Source organism: Paramormyrops kingsleyae, chromosome 11, assembly GCF_048594095.1.
Source record: "Paramormyrops kingsleyae isolate MSU_618 chromosome 11, PKINGS_0.4, whole genome shotgun sequence".
Lineage (NCBI taxonomy): Eukaryota > Metazoa > Chordata > Actinopteri > Osteoglossiformes > Mormyridae > Paramormyrops > Paramormyrops kingsleyae.
The window spans coordinates 8529426-8550613 of record NC_132807.1 but is presented as its reverse complement, the minus strand read 5'-3'; the positions used below and the strand labels follow the sequence as shown (position 1 = coordinate 8550613).

Sequence of the window (21188 nt, the reverse complement as noted above, 5' to 3'; positions counted from 1 at the left end):
CAAAAGAGGAGGTCCAGCTAATGGGTAGCCATGGGTAATTACTGATCTGAAATGTCTTACAAGGTGTGACAATGATGATGGTTATTGTGTAAATTAGTGTCTATTCCCATAGAAAACAGAACTGCAGTGGCTGCTTTAATTATTCAGTCTGCAGGCAGAAGAGCCAGCTAATCTCTTCCTGCTGAGAGGAAATGTTATCAAATTGTTTCCAGCTAAAAGCCAGGCTTTCTCCAGTGTTAAGGTAAAAAAGCAGGCAAAGGAAATACGTGTAATTAGTAACTTTTGTGCAGCTTAGTTTTAAGCATTCGTTTTTGTTTTTCTCTCTCCTGTGGGAAAACCCTGTGTACCTTTACCATTCTGGGTTGCTTTATTTGTCCAGCAGCTTCCAAGGTTTTCCAACAAAATTTAACTTTGATCAGGAAAAGGTGAAATGTCTCTCTTCTCCCTCACAGTAACTAAGCTGGACTGAAAAGGCCATTAACGGGCTGGATTTACAGCATATTACTTTAGCTGACACACACTTCAGTGTGGTGAACAACTGGTACTGGCTGTGTGTACAGCACTGCATATGGTTGGTTTTCAGTCCTTTTTAATTTTGCAAGCTCTTTTCAAGGTTTATTTTACTCATCAGTCCGAAATTTGTTGTATTTTAACAGTGCTTTGTTTTGTGTTCCTTACACATGAGCTATGACCATGCCCAAAATGCTGCAGTGCTGTAAGGCCTCTGTTCCCTGGCTAATTTCCAGCTGTAACTTTCAATATCATTAAGAACAGAGCATTTTTCAAATGCCTACAAGCGTAAGATACAAATTGATTTTATTGGATCATGAGTTACCCTGTTGATATGGCAAAGAGACATGAAATGACTGCAAATGAAAATATAAGCTTATAAATGTTTCTGAATGAGGACGAGTGCTGTGATGTATATTAATGCAGGTAGAAGCATGAAGTGATTAGAGCTGGATTCAGTGTGGCCGTCTGACCTCTCAGTTGGGATTGCAGGAATATCTGTGTGTCTATGTATACTGTTGCTGCAGGAACGTTTGCTAACTTTAAATGTTATTCTTTGGAATGTACTTTTATCGGTTAAAGCGAGGGGTTCTAAAATAGCATGGTCACGGGGTGGGGGCTTCCTTCTCCTTGGCCTGGAAAGTCAAGTTACTGGCCCAGGCAGGCTGTTGTCTAGCCCTGTGCCTGCCTTTGTTAACGTTCATATTTGAACATGTTCTTACAAAGACACTAAACATTGAAATCATGATAGTTTTAAGAACTGGTTCAGACATGCTTTTAGCCCAGTTTGGTTGGGTGGTGATGAAAGCTTCACCCTATTGCTGGATTTTGCAGATGAAAATGATGGTCCATATGAAAACCTTTTGAATTCACTAATTGATTGCATAAAGCCAAAATACTAATAGATTAGATGCAATAGATACACTAATAAACTATTTACCAACCTGGGCATTGCATAACTTTCTGTGTTGTCTAGGGACTGGAAAATGTGCTGTTGTCTTGGATTTTTGTGTGTTATTTAAATGGTCACTTTGCATGGCCTTGGATCACAAACAGGACCAGACATCTCTTCTGAGGTTGCTTTAGTTTTGGAAACCCTGTGAACTCTGGCATAGGCCTCGTTCGGCTCACATTTTCACAACTAATAGTGGGTGGTGACGTCTGTTCCAGGAAATGGGTGTGTGTAGTTTCACAGTGAAGGATTTACGAAACTGCAGCCTAACATGTACTGACATGCTTCACAGTAGAACATTTTTTTATGCTTATTTGACACTTGCATGTTCACAATAGTGCTGGCCTGACTGATGTGGGTTTTGTCTTCCAAATATGGATACGTTTCATTGCCCACTAGTAATCAGTTTTCTGCCTCTTGGTTGTGAAATTCAACTTTTACTATTTTTTTGCTTGTGGGGAAACCAGTGGTTACCTTTGCTTGTGTTTGTCTGGGGTGAGAGATGTCTTTGAGAATTGTTTTAAAACCGTGCTGTTGGCTGTCATTTTCCCAATAACACTAACACCTCATTTCATTCCTTATCAAAATAGTGTGGTGTTTTTTGTATCTGTAGTCTTGTCCCAGGTAGGAAGTGTCCTATTATAGCCAATTGTTCTGCTTCTAAGGCCATGTTTACTGTTCATGTTCATCTAATTTGGCTGTTTCATGGGCCCCCATATCCTTGAAAGCAGGAAAAAGCACTGCTAAAATAGGAAACTGAAAACCGGACCCTATCCCATTCTTCTTTTTGTTGTTGTTGCTGTTGTTTCTGCTATTGTTGGGCATGTTTATTTTGTAGCTGTAGCTCACTCTACTTGGGATATTCTACTAATGAGATGTAGTTGCAAAAGTTTACTGTTGTATAAAAACTCAAGTGAATGACGTTGTTTATTGTAAATCGTGTAAGTGTGTGTTGCTTTAAATAAATGTAATCATGTCATTTATATGTACTACTTAATGATGTTGACAACTTTAAACAGTTTGCTGTGTATTTGCATTTCTGCTTTGCTTTGTTTTAATTAGTTTGCCTGACAAACTAAAACCTCAAGGTTTGATCCTTATTCCTTTTCCTTAGAAAATATTTGCAAATTGAGGCCCGAGAGATACGAAGCAACTTCATTGTATTTTACTTGACATTTAATTAGACCTAAAACAGTGCTTGAGTGAGGTTGTTCTTATGTCGGATATGAATTTCTCGTAATGATAAATAGTCCCCAAGGGTGACACAGCCAGTAGTGTCTGTCATAAACATGAATGCTTGACAAAACTGTAAAATAAATTAACACGTTGTTGTTGTCATTGTGAATTGTCACCATGTCCGTTATTGATGCTTCATGTACAGTGGAAGGCTTTTTAGGCTGTGCCAATACTATCATTTAAATTGATTTATGAAGTTTATGTATTTTATTGGTGAGATGGTGTTTCATTACTCCTTGTGTGAGTATTTTTCATAATTTTGGTACATGAACAGGGTGTTAAGTAGTCTAATTCATGGTGTGTGTTGTATGGGAAATAATGTACTAATTTAAGAACTGCAAAACCATTTTTTGTGTTTTTTAAATAGTCTACCATTTCGGCTGTGGCTGGATGTCATTGTTGGTGTTTTTCAGGTTTGAAATGAAAAGCAATGATCATTTTTCCACAAAACATCCATTTCCTGCTTCTTTTAGCAGTGGAATCTGTTTCCACAGCTCTGTTATTCCAGGATGATCATGATGTCCTGTAAACTGCACCCTCTCATCTCTGATCTTGTTTTTCATTTTTTGTATGCTAGTCGTTTTGCCCTGTATGTTACAGTTGGCGCTTTGCACCAGCCAGGCTGTGTGGGCTCAGTCTGGGCCCAGTGTGGGAGTGGCTTTATCTCTGGAGGAAGTGCTGTGGGTCCCCTGGAGAAAGTCAACCTACAGGTTTTGTAACATAACAGCAGAACCTGGTCTGTTTTCGTTTTTTTTTTTTCCCTTATTTTCCCATTTTGCCCTCACATTATTCCCTCACAATGGCGTGGATGAAGTGGTCTGAGGTAGAGCAGCAGAGTTCAGCTGAAAATATCATATTTCTTATCACCAACGTGCAGCAAAGTAGTTTATTTGACAAAAAGCTCAAGATTCAAGGTTCTTTATTCGTCACATGCATAGTCATTCACATTCAACACACAGTGAAATTCATCCTGAACCGACCTTTTCAGATTGCAAAATTTTAAGTTAAGTAGGTAAGTTTTTTTTTCTTTTTAACTTATTTTATTTTTCTTTCAAAAAAAAAAGAAAAGAATAAAGTTATAGGTACAATTTAAAAAGGAGTGGTATTCCTAGATTGTCACCTATGAATGTGTAAATTTTGACCAGAAAGTGCAAGTGAGTGACAATTGTGCAAAAAAACAATTTATCAAGTCCCAACAACAGTAGCAGCAATGACGGTGTTGAGTGATCAATCCTTGAATGAGTATATGAAAGGATATTTAAGATGGGGTGGCATGTCCTGATTAAGGAGTCTTTTGGCCTGGGGATAGAAACTCCTGAGTCTCTCTGTCCTGGCCATGATACTCCTGAACCTTTTCCCTGAGTGGAGCAGCTGAAACATGCTGTTACCAGGGTGGGATGAGTCCTTTATGATCTTTATAGATCTCGTTCTGCATCTCTTGTTGTAAATGTCCTTCAGAGATGGGAGGGCTGACCTACAGCAGCATTCTGGTGTGCGAATCACCCTCTGCAGGGCTTTGCAGTCCCGAACACAGCTGCTCCCGAACCATGATGTAATGTTCTGCGTGAGGATACTTTCCATAGTGCCGGAGTAGAAAGTCCTTAGGATCTTTGGAGAGACCTCAAACTTCCTCAGCTGATCCTTAGGATCGTTGGAAAAACCCCAGACTTCCTCATCTTGTCCTTAGGATCATTGGAGAGACCTCAAACTTCCTCAGCTGTCTGAGATGGTACAGATGCTGCTTTACCCCTTTGGACTAAACTTGAATGTGTTCAGTCCATGTCAGGTCCTCTGTGATGTGTATGCCCAAATAATTGAAGGTCCTCACCCTCTCCACTGGAGTCCCCTTAATGATGAGGGGCTTGTTGTGTCGCTGCTGTCTCTTGACAAAATCCACCACCAGCTCCTTGGTCTTGCTGACATTCAGCTGGAGGCGGTTTTCCTGACACCATGATGCCAGGTTCTCCACTTCTCTCATGTAGGCCGTCTCATGTTGAAAGCCATTGATTCTCATAAGCTGGCAATCAAGCTAATGGTGTCTCATGTCAACAGCCCTCATCTGAATATTAGAGAGCTAGATTTGCCAGCCTGCCACTGAAATTAGTTGTCTTCTTCATATTAAACTCAATTCAAAAGCACCAGGTATTTTGAAAAATTCAAAGACTAATTTTATGTTGAATTGCTCTGGAAAGTGTCAGATTGTGATGAAGTGTAACTTGATCATTACTGTGTTTCTAAGAAGGAGAATTCATGTGATATTGGTGAGGGTCCACCACTCCAGGCCCTTTCTCATTAGTGCGATAACTGAAGATATTTGATGGGTCTTTTTCCAACTTTGTAGAGGCATTGTATAGGTCATGAACTGGAACTGATTCAAGGTAGGCTTGGGTGATACTTTGCTAATATTTTTAGTACACCGTTTTGTTTTTGTTCGTCAACATATCAGAATAATGTCACTTTTGAAAAAATTGTCAAAATACTGCGGTATAATGTATGGATAGAATGGCAGTATGAAAAATTAGACATGCTCCAAGACTACCATATGTTTGGAATGGCGGGGGGGGGGGGCACTTAACTTTTAAATCAAAACACAATAGTTCATAAAATATAAATTGTTTAGACTGCCTTAATCTGTATATCTTATCAAAGAAAATTCTTAGTGATGATTTTATTCAAAGCTGTATTACTTCTAGCAGCTTATGTGGTTCAGGTTAATGGGGTTACCTGATATCTGAGGAGGTAGGCAAGCACCCTGGACAGGATGCCAGTCCATTATCCATTGTGGGACATAAATGCATACTCGCCTACAGCTACAAGCTGCAGACAGTTTAGGTTTTTTAGATTGCCTAACTCTGCATATGTTTAGCCTGCTGGAAGAAACGAGAACACCCGTAGAAGACTCGCACACATGGAGAAGGTATATACCCATCTCACACATGGCGGGGTTGGGATTCAGGGTTTGGGCTACATGGAATGCTGCAGCAGTTACTGTCAGGTCGTGCATCCCGATGTGCTGGTGCCACACATTTTCACGTCAAAGTAAATGAAAGGCGGCTTGAGTTTGTGCCGATGTGTCCAGTCCTAAGCTCCGCGATGCTTCCTGCAAACATTGGCTGAAAACGCTGCCACATCTTTTACGAAAGAGCTTTTTATGTGTAGGCAACATTCCTACTGTTTTTTCCAAATAATACTCTGAGTACAGTGATTTTCAGTCCCACTGTATTTTCTTTGCTTACTTTTGTACATATGTTTTCAAATATTTTGAATGGCATAATTTATTAATATTGAAAAATGCATGCACTGTAGTCATTAAGTTGCAATTCAGCTACCACAAAGGTAGGGCAAACTGTTTAGTAAACTGAAGAGACTAGGCTCTGAACTGTAGAGATTCGTGAAAATTGACCAACACTGAAGAAATATGGCATTTCAGTTTTCTGGCCAGGTGCAAGATTCCTGGGTTTGGGTCTCATGAATGGGTCAAGCTTCCATGACCTTCATTGACACTGCATGATAGAGACTGTCCAGCTCTGTGAGCCAGAATGATTAAAAATGGCTTTAGTCATCAGAGTAGGCTATGTTTACCCATGCTAAGTGTATGCCTTCCTTTCTGCCCAGTTGCCAGTGATAAGTGTGGGCTGTGTAATGAATGACCAGCTGCTGGAATATCTCACCTCAATCCCATGCTGCTTCAGGAACCCTTGTGTAGATTTATATGTGTGTTTGTTATCTCTTCTTATGAACAGGTGAGATGGAGGAATGGGGCCTAATGCAAAGCATGCTTGCAGCAGAAGTTTTTATCTACCTCTTCAGTTTGCCTGCCTTGTGCTGAATTATTTACATTAATTTTATTCTTACTTAAGCATAAGGTCTTCCCCCTTGCCCTGGGCCTATGTGAACCACCTGCTCCAGTGACTAAAATTATATTTAAGTAACCTAGATCTTCAGCTGTTTTTTTTTCCCCCTGTAGTTAAATCTGCTTTCCCCTCAATGCCATTACGTGATGAGATTAGGGGTTAGTTTTCAAACATGTGTGATGGTTCTAGGAAAATGTTGTGATGCTGGGAGTTGTCATGGCAACCCTTCACTGCCCTCACTCCCTCATTAGGTCATTATTAGGTTGTGGCAGATTGGCATCTAAGAGTCTTTGGATGGCAGCAGAGTTGAATGAGGTGGTTGGTCATTGTTTTGAATTCCTTTGTCTGAGGCACCATCATGAAATCTCTTGCACACCTGCCAATTTCTTCCTTGTTCAAAATCAAGATTTTGGCAGTGTTAAATTTTGCAGTACCCACAGAAGTCGAAATATGCTGTGGGGCTTCCCTGAAAAGTTCTGTTTTTTCCTTTTTAAAGAAAAATGTGAATACTGCAGTTTCTGTGTGCAGAGTTTTGTTTTTGAGTCTGAGAACGACAGTGGCTAGCCAGTTTTATTAAGCCATCTACAGTCTGCTGGTTTTCTAGCAGATTAAGTAGCTGGTATTGGAAAAAATATGTGCTTTTTTATTGTCTAGTTTTAAAATGATGATGAAATATTATAGGGGTGTATACTGCTATAGATATGTGATCATTATCGGTAGTAGAGAACATGGGATTTACGTAGGATTTAGTTAATTAACAACATAACATTCATAATAATTTAACATATTTTTGTTTACAATATGCAAAAAAGCATCTGTTTGTTAAACATGGCAACAGATGCATTACCTTTGGTTTACAACAGTTCTTGGTTGTCTTTCTATATACATATTTAATATATTTCAAAGCACATTTTATTTTCTCTGCTGTACTGAGTTTGTACAGAACCATCAACTCGAGAGTTTGTGCCAAACCGTGACTCTTATGTACTATTGCACCCCTAGTTGGACTCATTCAGTTGCCTGGTTCCAACTAAGTTGCTACCCCAGGTTAGTAGGAGAGTAGTAAACTGCATTACGAAGTCTGTGATACTGACATTGTCAAGACGCTGGCTTCTGTACTGCCTGTAGCCTACTTTTGGTTAGCTAAACAAATATATATATTCCATACTTAAGTCAAAAAAAATTGTAAGCCGAAGTCTAAAAAACACATTTACGAGCTGCTTCGCTTGCCGTTTGGAGTTCTTCATGAAAACTGCATGACGAAGGTAGCATTGTAAAATGATTGGTTTAGTGAGATGTAAAATAATTGCAATGTTCTTCTTGCAATGCTAAGAAAGTTATAATTATGCTAATGTGCTGAAGCTGAAGTGGGAGCATTAGTTGTGTGGCAATGTAGAAAGAGTGCACTAAAATAATAAACTACAGTATAGTAAACTCATTATCATAATGAACTATTATGTACTGTATATGATTGTATGTATTTTACATGACTGGTGGAGCAGTAGATTTGCTTGTATCAGCATCAAGACAAACCCATGAGTAATGCGTCGCGCTACCATGTCGCAAAACAATGGGAATTGCTCTGTTATAATCTTAAAGGATCACTGTTGTAAATGAGATCCATGGTTTACCAAACTGTCGTTATGTGGTGCATGGCTGTAGAGATGTAGTTTCTGTGTGAGCCATTGCAGTGCCTCACTGGAAACAAGCCAGTTAGAGCAGAGCTCATCAACATATTAATGTTGACCCCACAAAGAGCAATTTAAAGTACTGAAAAACAAAATGCATTCTATGGCACTTTCAAAAAATGGCACTTTACAGCACAATGAGGAACATGTAATCTGATATTTGCTCAGGTAGCAAATAGCTGGTGGAGTTAAAAAAAAAAAAAAGAAAAGAAAGAGAGATGTTTTAATTTCAGCTGCCTGTGCAGGTAGCTGCAGAGAGGGGACTGTCCATGGAGTCTGCAAAGCTGAGGTGAGGCCTGAAGCTGTCAGCTGCCATCTGTCGCTTTAGCCTCTGAACTGTCAGCTACCAAAGCAAACTGGGCTGTTTCAGATGCTATTTTTCAGTTTCCTATTGTACAGGCAGGTGGCCGGAAGCATGCTCGGAGCAGGAATGCTCAAGTCAAAAGAGTCCACACGCACTTATCTGACCTTCTGATTCACCCGGGTCGTTTGATGGAGAAGATAAACGGGGACAAGCAGCAGCTCAGTGTCATCACCTGTTTTACAGAAATATAAATGGCCATTTACATCTTTCTATTGCACTGATAGTAGTTTTTTTGGTAGCACTACTTAGACACATAATGTAGTATTTTGCTATTACTTATGTATTAACCACAAACTTAAGTGCTAGTTACAAACTGTCATGTTTGTTCATCATTAATGAATTGTCATGCATATTTTATCTCAAGCAGTTGTATGTGTTGCTCTGTGTGTTAATTCTGTAAACCTTTGTGAACTAGTGAAGGAACTACTGAAGGAAGTAATGTAGGAAAAAATAATGAATAACGTGTAAAATACTTGTCTGTTTGTTCAATAATGAATTGTGACGCATCATTTAATTTTATATCTGTTAGTATATCTGTTAGTTCTGTAAATCTGAAGGAACTATAGTAGGAACAAATCAATAACAGAAGTGAAATACTGATGTCATGTTTGTTCATCATTAATGAATCATGACACATCTTTCATTTTAAGTCGTGACTATAGTCATTGATGATTTATTCATGACTTGTACTTCAGTAGTCACTACTAAGTATTCCTGTCGCCTGAAGTGTTACCATTTTTTCCCCTTCTGGAATATTTAAACATGGGTAAGAATTACACAGTAGAGGGTCTTTGTGGATTGTTCTCATATAACGTTGAACTGCAATTTGGCTAATGTCCTTCAGCAAATTACAGTACTTTCATTTTTGTCTGGTTCAGTATATCCCAATCCCTGGTTTAGCTCTGCTGTTTATTTTCTAGTTTCAAATGAAATGTTTATCCAAGCCCTATTCTGTTTGAGCGGTATTTTTTATCCAGCCTTTTAAATAGATTTTCTTCCAAACCCCAGGAGGTGAGAAGTTAAGTATTCTGTTCCATCTTCCCTTACTGTTTACAAATGCCCCGTACCTGTTTACCCATTTCTGTGAAATATGATTAGTGTAGGTGTGGTACTGGGATTTTTACCTTCCTGGTGGAATGAAAGTGCTAAGCGCCTGTGTGAACTGCAGAATGGAGTCGCTGGTCTCCTACTGCCCTGGCTTGTGTGACTGTATCAAGCTCCCCTCTACATCAGGACTAAAGCCCTGTTGTCTTGATCTGTCCACTTGACTGCCCAAGTGGGCTGTAAGCAAAGCAGTCTTGAAGGCAGTGTGTGCTTCTCCTGGCCAGTGGCCACTGGGACATGCCTTATGCTTTCTGGCTTCACTTGTGCTGGGGCATGGATCTGCCTCATTTGTACTTGGTCCGTGACTGTCTGTCTGAGTTTACCTCACTAGCCTGCCGGGCGACAAGGGTTCAGCTTGGTGCCCTCTGGTTTTCAGGATCTGCGGAGGGACTGGAAGCAGCCATTTAGTTAGCATTGTGATGACGTTTCTCTTCTGAATCCGAGTTAGATTTTGTCTTTGCTGTGAAGCTAGTTTGATTCAGCCTTCTGTATATGTAGGCTTAATTGCTGATGTAGTTTAGAGACAAGTAGGACAAATCTGCGGGACAGTCTGATTAGTGTGTGGGACTCGGTGTTCAACCAGATCTGCAGCTGATTTATTTCTTTGCTAGAGTGACATGACAGTCAGGTTTATTGCAAACCAGCTACCTTGTGGCATGGAAGTCAGAAGGCCATTCAGACTGCTGGAGATCTTTCCTGTTATGCTTACTGGACTGTGAAGGTCAGGTTTGAGTGGGATGGGTGTGCACTGTCACCTGGGCAGTGGTCACCAGGTGGCAGTTCTTCCTCAGGTGTTAGTTGATCTGAGACGCGCCTACAGTACATAGATGACAGCACAAGGACAGTCTGAAACAAAGCTGTTTTCACTGCTGTGTGGTCTGTGCTCTGCTTGTCCAGTTGATGTTTTTAAAGTTGTGTTTTTCTTTTTTTTCTTTTTCAAAATTCCACTTGGCATTGCTTTCAGGGGCTGTTGGTTACTCCCACGATTCATTCATGAAATATATAGATTGCCTTGCTAATTTGTTTCTATTGGGCAAATGCCGTAAGCTATTTTTTGCAGCTTTAGAGGACTTGTTTCTGTGTATAAACTACTAGGCGAACTTGTAGCTAATTTGTTGTCGCATCACACATGAAGTATGTGCTTGTACGTGAATATTGTTATTGAAGCAGCTTTCATTTGCTTCACGTCTATACCAGAGGCATCACGAGGCTGGGGCATTTGGGACTGAAACCCTGAATGAATCCGAATGAGCCCTGAATGATTTGTTTGGCTCCAATATTGTAACTGCCATGCTCTCAGCTGGACAACTTGGGCTAAGTCCTGCATATTTTAAAATCCTAGCAACTGTCCTGGTCTGTAACCTTTAACACTAGGTTTACCACATACTTATACCACATGTTGGTCAGTAAGAGTTAATTACTTTCATTTAACAAGTCTGACGGAGAATTGACTAACATTTGTTTTAATTTCATGTCTTCACACCAATGCAAAGGTATATCATGCATTATTTAATGAAGAAAGGATTTTTTTGTAGCGATGAGTCATAAGAGTTTCCTTTCCAAAGGGAACATCCTGTTAGAACTGCTGTTGAGCGACATGCTCAGGCCCGACAGATTGCATGTAGGGCTGGGAATCGGAAAGCCGAGACAGACAGGGCCCTTGTTTGCAGTGGGAGATCGATGTGGGGTTTGAGCATTAGCTTTATGCCAGGAAATAAAACACTTTGTGTCCACAGGAGACCAGGGGTCACAAACTGAATTCATTGCTGCATGTAGAATATGTCCGTGTTTTCCGACAAAATGCATTATTAGTTCCTAGAAACTTTCTGTTCATATTTGTATAGATATTGAGGAAAAACTCTACATGATTAAAAAAAGTTTACAAATTGGTTAGATATTTGTTTGCATACAGAGTGTTGTTAGTGTGCCTGTATGCAGTCTGTGGTTCAGTAAATGGACATGAGACCCTGCTGCTGATTGGAGCCAGAGTGTCCTCTGTTACAATGGAAGCTTTCCACAGTGAAGCCCCAGGAGAGCACGCTTCTCTTTGAATGAAAGGCAGGATGTGGGGGGGGGGGGGTAAACCTTTACAAACATTAACAGAAACATCAAGCTTTACACGCACACTTGTTTTCCTCTTTGAAGGGTCCCCATTGACCGCGCAGTCTAACAATTTCTCACAGCATTTCATCAAAACGCAAACAGTAGAAAGGCAGAAAACAGATCAATTCCCCCACATTTATTCGGTAGGAACATCCGCATCATATGTTTAACCTTACTGTTCTTAAAAGTAGCAGCCAAAGCGGACAATCCCAGGTAATGGTTAGCGACGCACTGTCAAGCACACCCTCTCAGGGAGATGGCTGGGGAAGCTGCCCCCCGGGTGCGGGCTGTGGTGGTGGTGGTGGTGGTGGGGGGGTTACTTGTCATGGGAGGCCTAGTTGAGGTCATTTTGTCGTGGGCCCTGGAATTATGCACAGCAAGCCCTCACACACACACACACATCATAGGTAGCAGCTGCATTGCCGTGTAAGATCGAGCGTGTAGCAGCTTTATTTTGGCAGTGTGTGTCCCAGTACTGCCTCCATACTGGCTGGTTCTTGGCTAACTAGCACTCTTCCTTTCTCTCTTGCAGGTCAGTACGAGAATCCCCTGAACAATTACATCCACCACTATGAGGGCCTGTCCTATGACACAGATGTTCTGCACAACAAGCACCAGCGAGTCAGGAGGGCCCTGTCCCATGAGGACAAGTTTCTCCACCTTGACTTCCATGCACATGGAAGGTCAGTCTGTCTGCTTCTAGCAGGAAAGGGACAGTGTTTACTGTTGCACATGACTCTACTGTATTTGTCTCAATTACAAGGATGGCAGCCTTTATGTAATGTTTTATTTAAAGTATTATTTCTTTGTGTCTGTGTTTGCTCCTGACTTCATACTTGGTGGTATGTTCACTTGATCTATAACTGCCATTCCGTGAGTGCCGCAGACGTTTGGTTGTCTTGGAGAAAGCTAGGGTGTATCAGACAGGTCTAAGTCTTCCTAGCACAGTTGCTGAAGCAGCAGCAGTCATGTTGTTCCTGCTCTTTGCTCTATCCTGGAGCTCACCTGTGGGCGCAGTGATATGCTGTAATCCACAGGAGTCCCATATGAGCTGTTTCTCGGGACAGCTGCTTGCTGCACCTCCTGACAGGGTAGAAAAGTTCATGGAACACACAGGAACATTAACCCTTTGATAGTCATGAATGCTGGGAATATTCACTGTTCTATCTTGGTTGCCTGTTTGTATGGTAATTCCAGATGGAAGAAGCTAAGCAGTGATTGAATGAGGCAATACTTGCATGTAGGCTTTGGCCTGCAAACTTCCATGCTTTTCCAAGCCTTCCCAGATAGTGTTTAATGTTCAGCCTCTTTCGATCTCATTGCCAGAAGTGACATTAAATTTGTGGTAAATCGTGTGAAGCTCTTTTTGTACCGCTGACTTCACAGCCTTGAGTCTTGTCCCTTTTGATCTTGACAAGCATCCTTGTCACTGCTCTAATTTTGAACATTGTTGGGGTTGGTCGTTTTGGATATGATTGTACAACTTTGCAGTATTGCTGGGTATATTTATTAAAGTACCACTTTAAATAAATAAAAATGCCACCATCCACATGCAAACTCATTTGGGCCGATGGTTCTAACCACACATGAGCAGCTGGCAGCTGGTGAAGATGGTATGGCCAGAAATGCAACTTGGTCTGTTCCTGCCACAAATGTAACTGTTAAATTGAAAAAAATCATCTTAATCATATTATTCAGTCCGTTTTAACAGTTTGTAACTTTTTATAATTAAATGCAGATAACTTATTGATGGTTTTACCTGTCTGATTGTTCTGTTTTACTTCATGAATTTATCCCTAGTTGCTGACATGATGTCAAAATTAAACATAAAATACCTAATTAAGCTGACACCACTTCCAGCTAATGAGAGTAAACTTGTTGTGTTAGCAGCTTTATATGGAAGAATGTGGATGACTGTTATTTATTCCTGAGTAAGATGGTGACAGTGTTGTGATGAAGCCCTGTATGCCTGCTATGGGAGCTTCTCCTGATGCTGTGGTGGCCCCCTGCATCTCCTCCGCCTCGCTGTGTGTGGCTGGCTGCTCAAGGCCTAAAAATAGCTCTTTGCCCAAGGCTTCTCCTTGCCGGCTCTCTTGCTGTCTGTTGCCACTGATGCCTTAATCAAAGTACAAACGTATGTGCACACACTCGCACTAGCATGGCTACAATCCATCATACTATGACATGCTGTTGTGTGTGTATATATGGCAGCCGTAGTTTTTTTTTTTCTACGAGAATCTGTAAATGTTGTTTAGGTTGAACAAGACTTCCTTTTTCTTTTAAATGTGTGTCACTCCCTTTTAGCATGTCACAAACACTGAACTCTTTTCCCAGATCTTTCAGTGTCGTGTACAAGCTGATTTGTGCACAAGCCTGAAATCAGGTATAGTTAGACTTATTGGTTACTGGCCGGCAGCTTAGTATTGTTGCAAGAGATTCAAGAGATTTAAGATTTGTCACATGCATAGTTAAACAGATAAAACTCTCCGTTAATTGCACAACTGGTTACTCCTTAGACTGAGAAAAATAAGTTTAAAAAAAATAAATAAATAAAAAATAAAATAAAATATGCTGCTCTAAATTAAAACTGGGGACGGGTGGAAAAATGGATAAAGTTAAGTCTATATATAATGTATTTACAGAAATGATAAATTTAAGGTATGCAAAGATGGATAATAAAGGTTAAGTAAGACTATATATACAGAAACGCATGAAAGAAGTGTGTCATGATGAGCTTTTTTTCTCTCTTCATTTTGCATTTGGTATCGGTGTGCTTACATCCTGCTTAGGAGGACCCTGTGTTTTGTTTATAAATGGCTTTTTCTGAATCACTTAGGTTAACTGGGCAGAAGGTTTGCATGGGCTGTAATAGTCAGTAGTGTTCTGCAAGGCAAATCCTATCTTATTCTCTTGTTTCTTTAAATGGAATTGTCTTTGCCTGTAATAATGCGTTTTAACTGCCTTTTCTGTTTGCGGAACCCAGCCGGATGCTAATTCACTGTGTGAACTGTTTTGTCAGCAGATGGGTGTGGTCTCCTATGGGAGTCAGTGCAGATGCTGCTGAAATACGAGCAATGTCACAGCAACGGCTAACGGGATGTGTTTTTGAGCTTTTTATGTTGTGGTATGTCATGTGTGGCACTGCTGGGCAAGCCTGCTGCTTCTTTCCTCCACGTGTCTCCCTGGCTGGCATTTGTTGATCATGGGAATTCCTGTCCACAGGGTGCTGAGAGACTCCATCCACCTAGGGGGTCATGTCACTTTATGGATGATATGTTGTGAAAAGAGCTGTCTTTTACCTCAGATGGCCTGTGTAGCATCAGCACCTGAAAAAATCTGTCCTACTATTTGTTAATATTTTATCGCTTTAATTGGAGTTGCCAGATGTGTGACGGTAATATCGCACAGACCACAATGGTCTGACCACAGTGGGTTGAGAACATTAATAAATTACGCTGAAACGTTTTTAGTCTTGCAATTTTAATGGTTATTACTTTGCACGACTAGTTAGTATGCTACAAAATCAGTCTAAAGTTTATTGCCTCTGCTTTTGCATGAGCTCTCTGACCCTGTGATGATCATCCTTGTCATTGGAGTCATTCATAAACAATGTGCCAGGTTTGTGAGGGATTTAACAAAACTGAGTGTGAAAGAAAAAAGCGAACAAGAACTGGTCACCAAAAGACATTTGTCTTCCACTGCATGGAAATATTTTGGATTTCATAGAGATAATATTGAGCAAAAGCAAGTGACAACATATGGCAAGACCACCAACTTATTTGAGAGCATTGTTTCGTAAACATTGAAATATTTAGGCTATCGCAAAAATGTCATAATATGGCAATATGAATAATTTTTCCCCCAATTTTGTGCAGCCCTACCTTGAATTTAGTGTGAGTTTTGTATATCACCTGTTCTCTGTAAGCAAAATTGTTTTTTTTATTTATTATTACTATTTTTTTAATTTTTCTATTGTTTGCTATTATGCTGTTGACTTTTTGTATTAGTGTTGAGCTATAGCAGGGAGGCAGTGTGCCGTCATTCTGCAAACTTGTGCACTTGGTGTGAAGTTTTTTGCAATTTGCACATGCAAGTTGGGAATCGACCTTTGGTGACCTGCTTGCCCAACATCCAATATGGCCACTACTGAACAAAGTGAATGTCCATATCTCAGGTCCTCTTTGAACTAGATTATTGTATAGTATATACATTTCCATGCCTTTGGTGTGATGAATCCATTTCAGGTGTTTTAAAATAATTTTCATGGCCAGATGTCATTTTCACAGTCATGAAAATGAACAAATTGAGCGCTAAAACAGATTTATTCAAATAACAAAAGTCAGACACTAAAAAATACTTGACTTGGTTATATTAAATATATATAGAACATATAAGATCTCCATATCATTGTTGGTGCAGCCTCCTTCACGCTTGCAGAATGTGGCCCAGCAAATTCCATCTCAATAACATTTGCAGTTTCTTTTGCATGCGACTAGGCAGCCACAGTAGAGTAGCAGTGAGCGTCCCTGGCTGGCATCTGCTGGCATCTGCCGGATTAGTGCAATATGGCACCCATACCTAGGTTCTGTCAACCATTTGCCTGGGTCAGGGATCTTGGGGATTCTGCTGTCTCCAGATGTGCACTTCTCACTGCAGCTTTCATTTTGCATGCTGATAGAAGGTATGCTGAGTTGGTGGATGGAGTCAAGTGATTTTAGTGAGTGAACATCAGTTTGCACTTTTAATTTTTGCTGTATAAACACAGTGAAGTGCTCCAGACTTTGCACGTGCAGGGGGTCAAATGTGCAGCTGGTTAGGTCATTTGTGATGGCACCAAAGGTATCAGTGACCTAAAGAAACATAGCTCATGCATTACATGCTGTCTCTTTACCAATTCCAAACAATGTTACATCACACTGTATGCTTGGAAGAAACGCTTCACAGCGTTGAGGTCCCAGCTGTTGATGGATTTGATGGACTGGGATCTCTCTGAATATCTTTCTTGAACCGCACCCAACCCATAGCTTTGAGAGATTCAGCTGATGGAAATGATAAATTGCAAGAACAAGCACATCATTGTCCACTCTCCTTAAACAGGCTTTGGTGTTGCCCTTTTTTTAGCAGCTTGATACAACTGGAGCATCATTCGTGTGTCTGCTTCTTCTTGCTGGCAAGGAGGCAATGCTGTTATTTCAGTTGTTCTGTTGCTCAGCACAATGTTGGCCTTTGTTGTGAAGAGATCATTTCAACCAGTAGTATCTTTGATTAGTTGCTCACTGAGGAACTGAAACAACTAATTCTTTTATGAAACTTTCAGAAACTCTTACCATTCAGCCTCCTTTTTTTTTTGCTCAGACCCTGGTTCTCTGTGCTGCAAGTTTCCCCAAGCTTGGCACTAGTCTGTGACTTGAGACTTAATTCATTGTGTCCCAGATTGCATTTTCCCTTGTACTGCTCAAGCCTAGTAACAACTTTTAAAACTGTTCATAAAAGGTTACCCATTTCGCTTCACTGCTTGTATTTGTTATTGCAATACATCTGCCGTCTGATGGAATATCATTGCATGCACCGACTGCGACTGTCTGTGTCCACCGACAAAACTCATATCTCCAACAATCCATTATTTCAGGAGCATGAAAATGCATTTTACAGAAATTGTGAAATTAACCTAAATCAACCTTTAGCACCACAAATATATTTACTCAGCCGTCAGTGAATGTATTAATGTTTCAAATAATTACATGGATTGTTGTCAGCAAGGCAAATATGTCTGTTTCAACAAGATACAAACTAATCGTGCTTTATATTCACAATTAACAATGATGTTAGTAAGGTAGCTGTCACCATTGTTAAAATTACAAAATAAAGTAATCCATAAAAACGACCATCATATGTTAACTAGTATACACATAAATACTAGTGTAGTAAATGACAAAATATCTTCATTGGTCCGTTGAATCTTAAATGCTATTAGTGGACATAGGAGAATGGGTGTTTTCCCATCTATAGTAAAAGGGTCGCAGTTGTCAAAAAGTGGAAATATGTGCTTTTTCTTGGACAGTGACAATTTATGTACACAAGAGTCTGCATGCAGACTGTAATAGCATGTGGAAAAATGAAGTATGAACTAGGGCTGGGCGATATCATATAGATATTGCATCACCCATGCACAATAATCACCAGGGTTTCAGATGACAGACGAAGCATTTGGCCGGGCGCCAGCTTTTCGCTGCTATACGGACATTTATTTACGCCCACAATTTGTTAAGCAGATTAGTAGTGTGGCTAAAATATTAATGAGGCATTGTATGATGCCCAAAAGTTATCATTAGTATAAATAGAGCATATCCTTATGTTTAATAAATGTGTCAGACTTTGAAACTGCAAAAAGTACCACCACACCGCCAACGTCTTTTTACCTTGTTTTTCCACAAGATCTCCTGTTTTAAAAGATGTCGTGGCTGATCATCTTCACCGCGACTTCAGTGAATATTGCACTGAGGTATACCCCAAACCATAGTATAGCAAAACAGTATTATATGGTGTGCTTCCCTAATAGAATTAAGAAATATAAAGTTTATACAGATTACTAAGTTTTGGGAATCACAAAACACATCTCATTAATATTTGGGCCATACTACTAATCTTCTTACCAAATTATGGGTGTAAATAAATATCCGTATAGCACCGAAAAGCTGGCGTCCGGCCAAACGCTTCGTCTGTCATCTGACGCCTTGGTGATTATTGTGCATGTGCGATATAATATCAATATATCACCCAGTCCTAGTATGAACTAGGCTTAACATCACTTCTTAGCAGTTTTAACATTGGTGTGTCGTCATACACTTTTCATGCAGCCAATTGCAAAAATTCAACCGATTCGTTGTCAACTTTTTTTTTGCGCCAAATTAACAAAGTTATCGATCACTCATTGTTCCCCTATTCATAAACAACTGCTTGGGGGAACCCCCTCTTTGACCGTAATTTTGTGTTGGTTGTTGGAAGTTGATTTTCAGCGCTGGGTTTTATCTGGTTGTAGTGCTTGACTCTCAAAAGGAACCCTGCCTGTGGCTTCAGGTTTAAACATATATGAGGATGCAGTTTGTGCTTCAGGGCTTCACGGATGGGCGAGAGACTGTTCTGGGGAGCAAGTTGGGTTTTAAAGATTCAGCTCAGCCAGCGGACCAAATCGGAACCCACAGTGGGGAAAGCAGTAATGCTGCAGCAGAGTGGAGCTGGGCGACAGATTCCGACACCCCTGACGACCTTTGTGCATCACTCTGGTGTCTTGCCTGAATGGGATTAGTGTAAATTATGCTTTTTAGCTGCAAGCTGAAAGTCAGCAGAGATGAACCTGCCAGTTGGATGAGGACGACTCATGGTGTATTTGTGTGGGCCTTGGCAGCAGAAGTGTTGTACTATTTTGTGAGGGTTGATCATTTCCACTCTGTCTCGTAATGGTTTTTCACTGACAAAAAACCGGTTCTGTTCTGGTTCACGTACTGGTTCTTTTCTTTATCTTGTTTATTATTTGAACCAGCGTTCATGCATAACCAGCCTTTGCTAACTCTTCCACCACTTCAGCATACTGTTTACTTTTCCTAGTAATGTTTTCAAATTTGGTTTGGAACTTGGTTGATGTCCAAATCAACACCTTAACAGTAACTTTGTTTCTGTTGGGGACCAGACAATGGACTTTACAGACTCTGCTTTTGCCTCCATGTTTGTTTCATGCCTGTAGGTAGAATAGTACACACTACTCATGATGTCATTGCAATTCCCATTCAGGGCCCAATGATTTCTTGGTTCTCAATGCGAACTGGTCTTTTGATTCAGAACCAAACTACAGTTTTTATTTTGGTGGAAATTCGCAGAACTATTAAAAAATAGGTTTGCAGACCAGAACAGAGCTGGTTTTCTGTCAGTGTAAAAGTGCTATCAGGTTACTTGGTTCTCCTGTCCTTGGCTGGGCTGGTTTGAAGGTCCCATCTGGGTCGTTTGGCTGGAGGTCACCCTGACTGAGCAGTACTCTGCCTGCCTTTAGCCTCGCTGCCCATCCCCAATCAGCCATATCCGTTTAAACAGTCTTCTCTGTGGGAACTGTCAGCTCGTTTGTGTGGTTTTTGTAGTCTTAAAACCTTGCCGTTTGCAGGGTATGTTATGTGGCCTCGAGTTAATCTTGTATTCCTGTGCGATTTAGCCGCCATGTGCTTTGGTTAGCAGTGGAACCTTATTACAGACTCGGACATTAGAGGGGCGCATAGCTGTCATGTCTCCCGTTTTGGCTGGGAAAGTACCGTATTTTACCCCTCTTTCCCGCCGTCCTCCCGTATTATTAGTATTTTCCTGTATATCTCCCGTATTATAATATCATTTTACAAAAATTCCTCTGCCTCTCCAAACTGAACTGCCAGTAGCCTCGCGAGAACTGCCACCTGCAGTAGACTGCAGGTCATTTACCACATTAACCAGGTCATAAATGCGGAGGTTAAAATGGCAATGCTGTGTGCCAAAAACAACGTTAATTTCACCTTCTGTGACGACTTCAACAAGGATACAAAGTCTGCAACAAATCTGTATAATAAGTCATTAGTGAATGCCAGAGAGCCACATGAGTGAACATGAGAAATTAAAAGAAAATGTGTAATGAAAATAAAATGTAAATGACAAGTGGTTATTTAGATTTCTTGTACACCTGTCTTAAAATGTAAGGGATACTGGAGCTTGGTTGGGGTAGTGGGATGGCTCGCGGTGGGTGCCGGAAAATTTTCCTTATTTTCAAATCCAAAACTTGACAGGTATGGAGGGGCGGTATATGGCTCAGTGAGCTAGGACTCTGTGTCCATGATCAGAAGGTGTCTGGTTTGAATTTCGGGGCTGCCAGACTGATATTGCTGTTGGGCACTTAAGCAAAACTCTTAACACCCTGATTGTTCCATGGGCACCAGCATGTAAGCAGGATGGGATATGCAGAAAGAAGCATTCCATTGTTTTTGTGCAATGTGCTTATACAAATAGCAAACACCATGAACAGAAAAGCTGGCCTGATTAGGATGAATGTTATTTACTTTCACTTTCAAAATGATCTTTTTTTCCTCCTCACCTTCCTAACATGTTACTAAGAAAGCCGGTTGGAACCAGTTTTTCCTTTATGCATTGGGTGTGGCCTGTGTCTTGTTCTTAGGAACTGCTCAACATCCTGTCTGCAGCCCCCCCACCCCTACCCCCACCTACCCTGGGAGCTTCCTGTCGGTGCCATGTGAAGGTTTACGATGGGTTATCACTATAAATAATGCAGTTTGGACCCATTCCTCTCAGGCAGCAGCCAGCAGGCATTGGGCTGTCTCCATGGCTCACATTCCAGGTCATCTTGAGTT

General features: G+C 40.7%; 1 protein-coding gene across 2 annotated transcripts in view; it reads left to right on the top strand.

The window, feature by feature from the left end:
* LOC111845001 (disintegrin and metalloproteinase domain-containing protein 10-like) overlaps positions 1-21188 on the top strand; it is a 59753-nt gene that overhangs the window by 3708 nt on the left and 34857 nt on the right. For both annotated transcript variants that reach the window (XM_072717980.1, XM_023814013.2), the window contains exon 2: positions 12344-12494. In XM_072717980.1, the coding sequence (XP_072574081.1) occupies positions 12344-12494 (151 nt within the window). The remainder of the gene's footprint in view (positions 1-12343; positions 12495-21188) is intronic.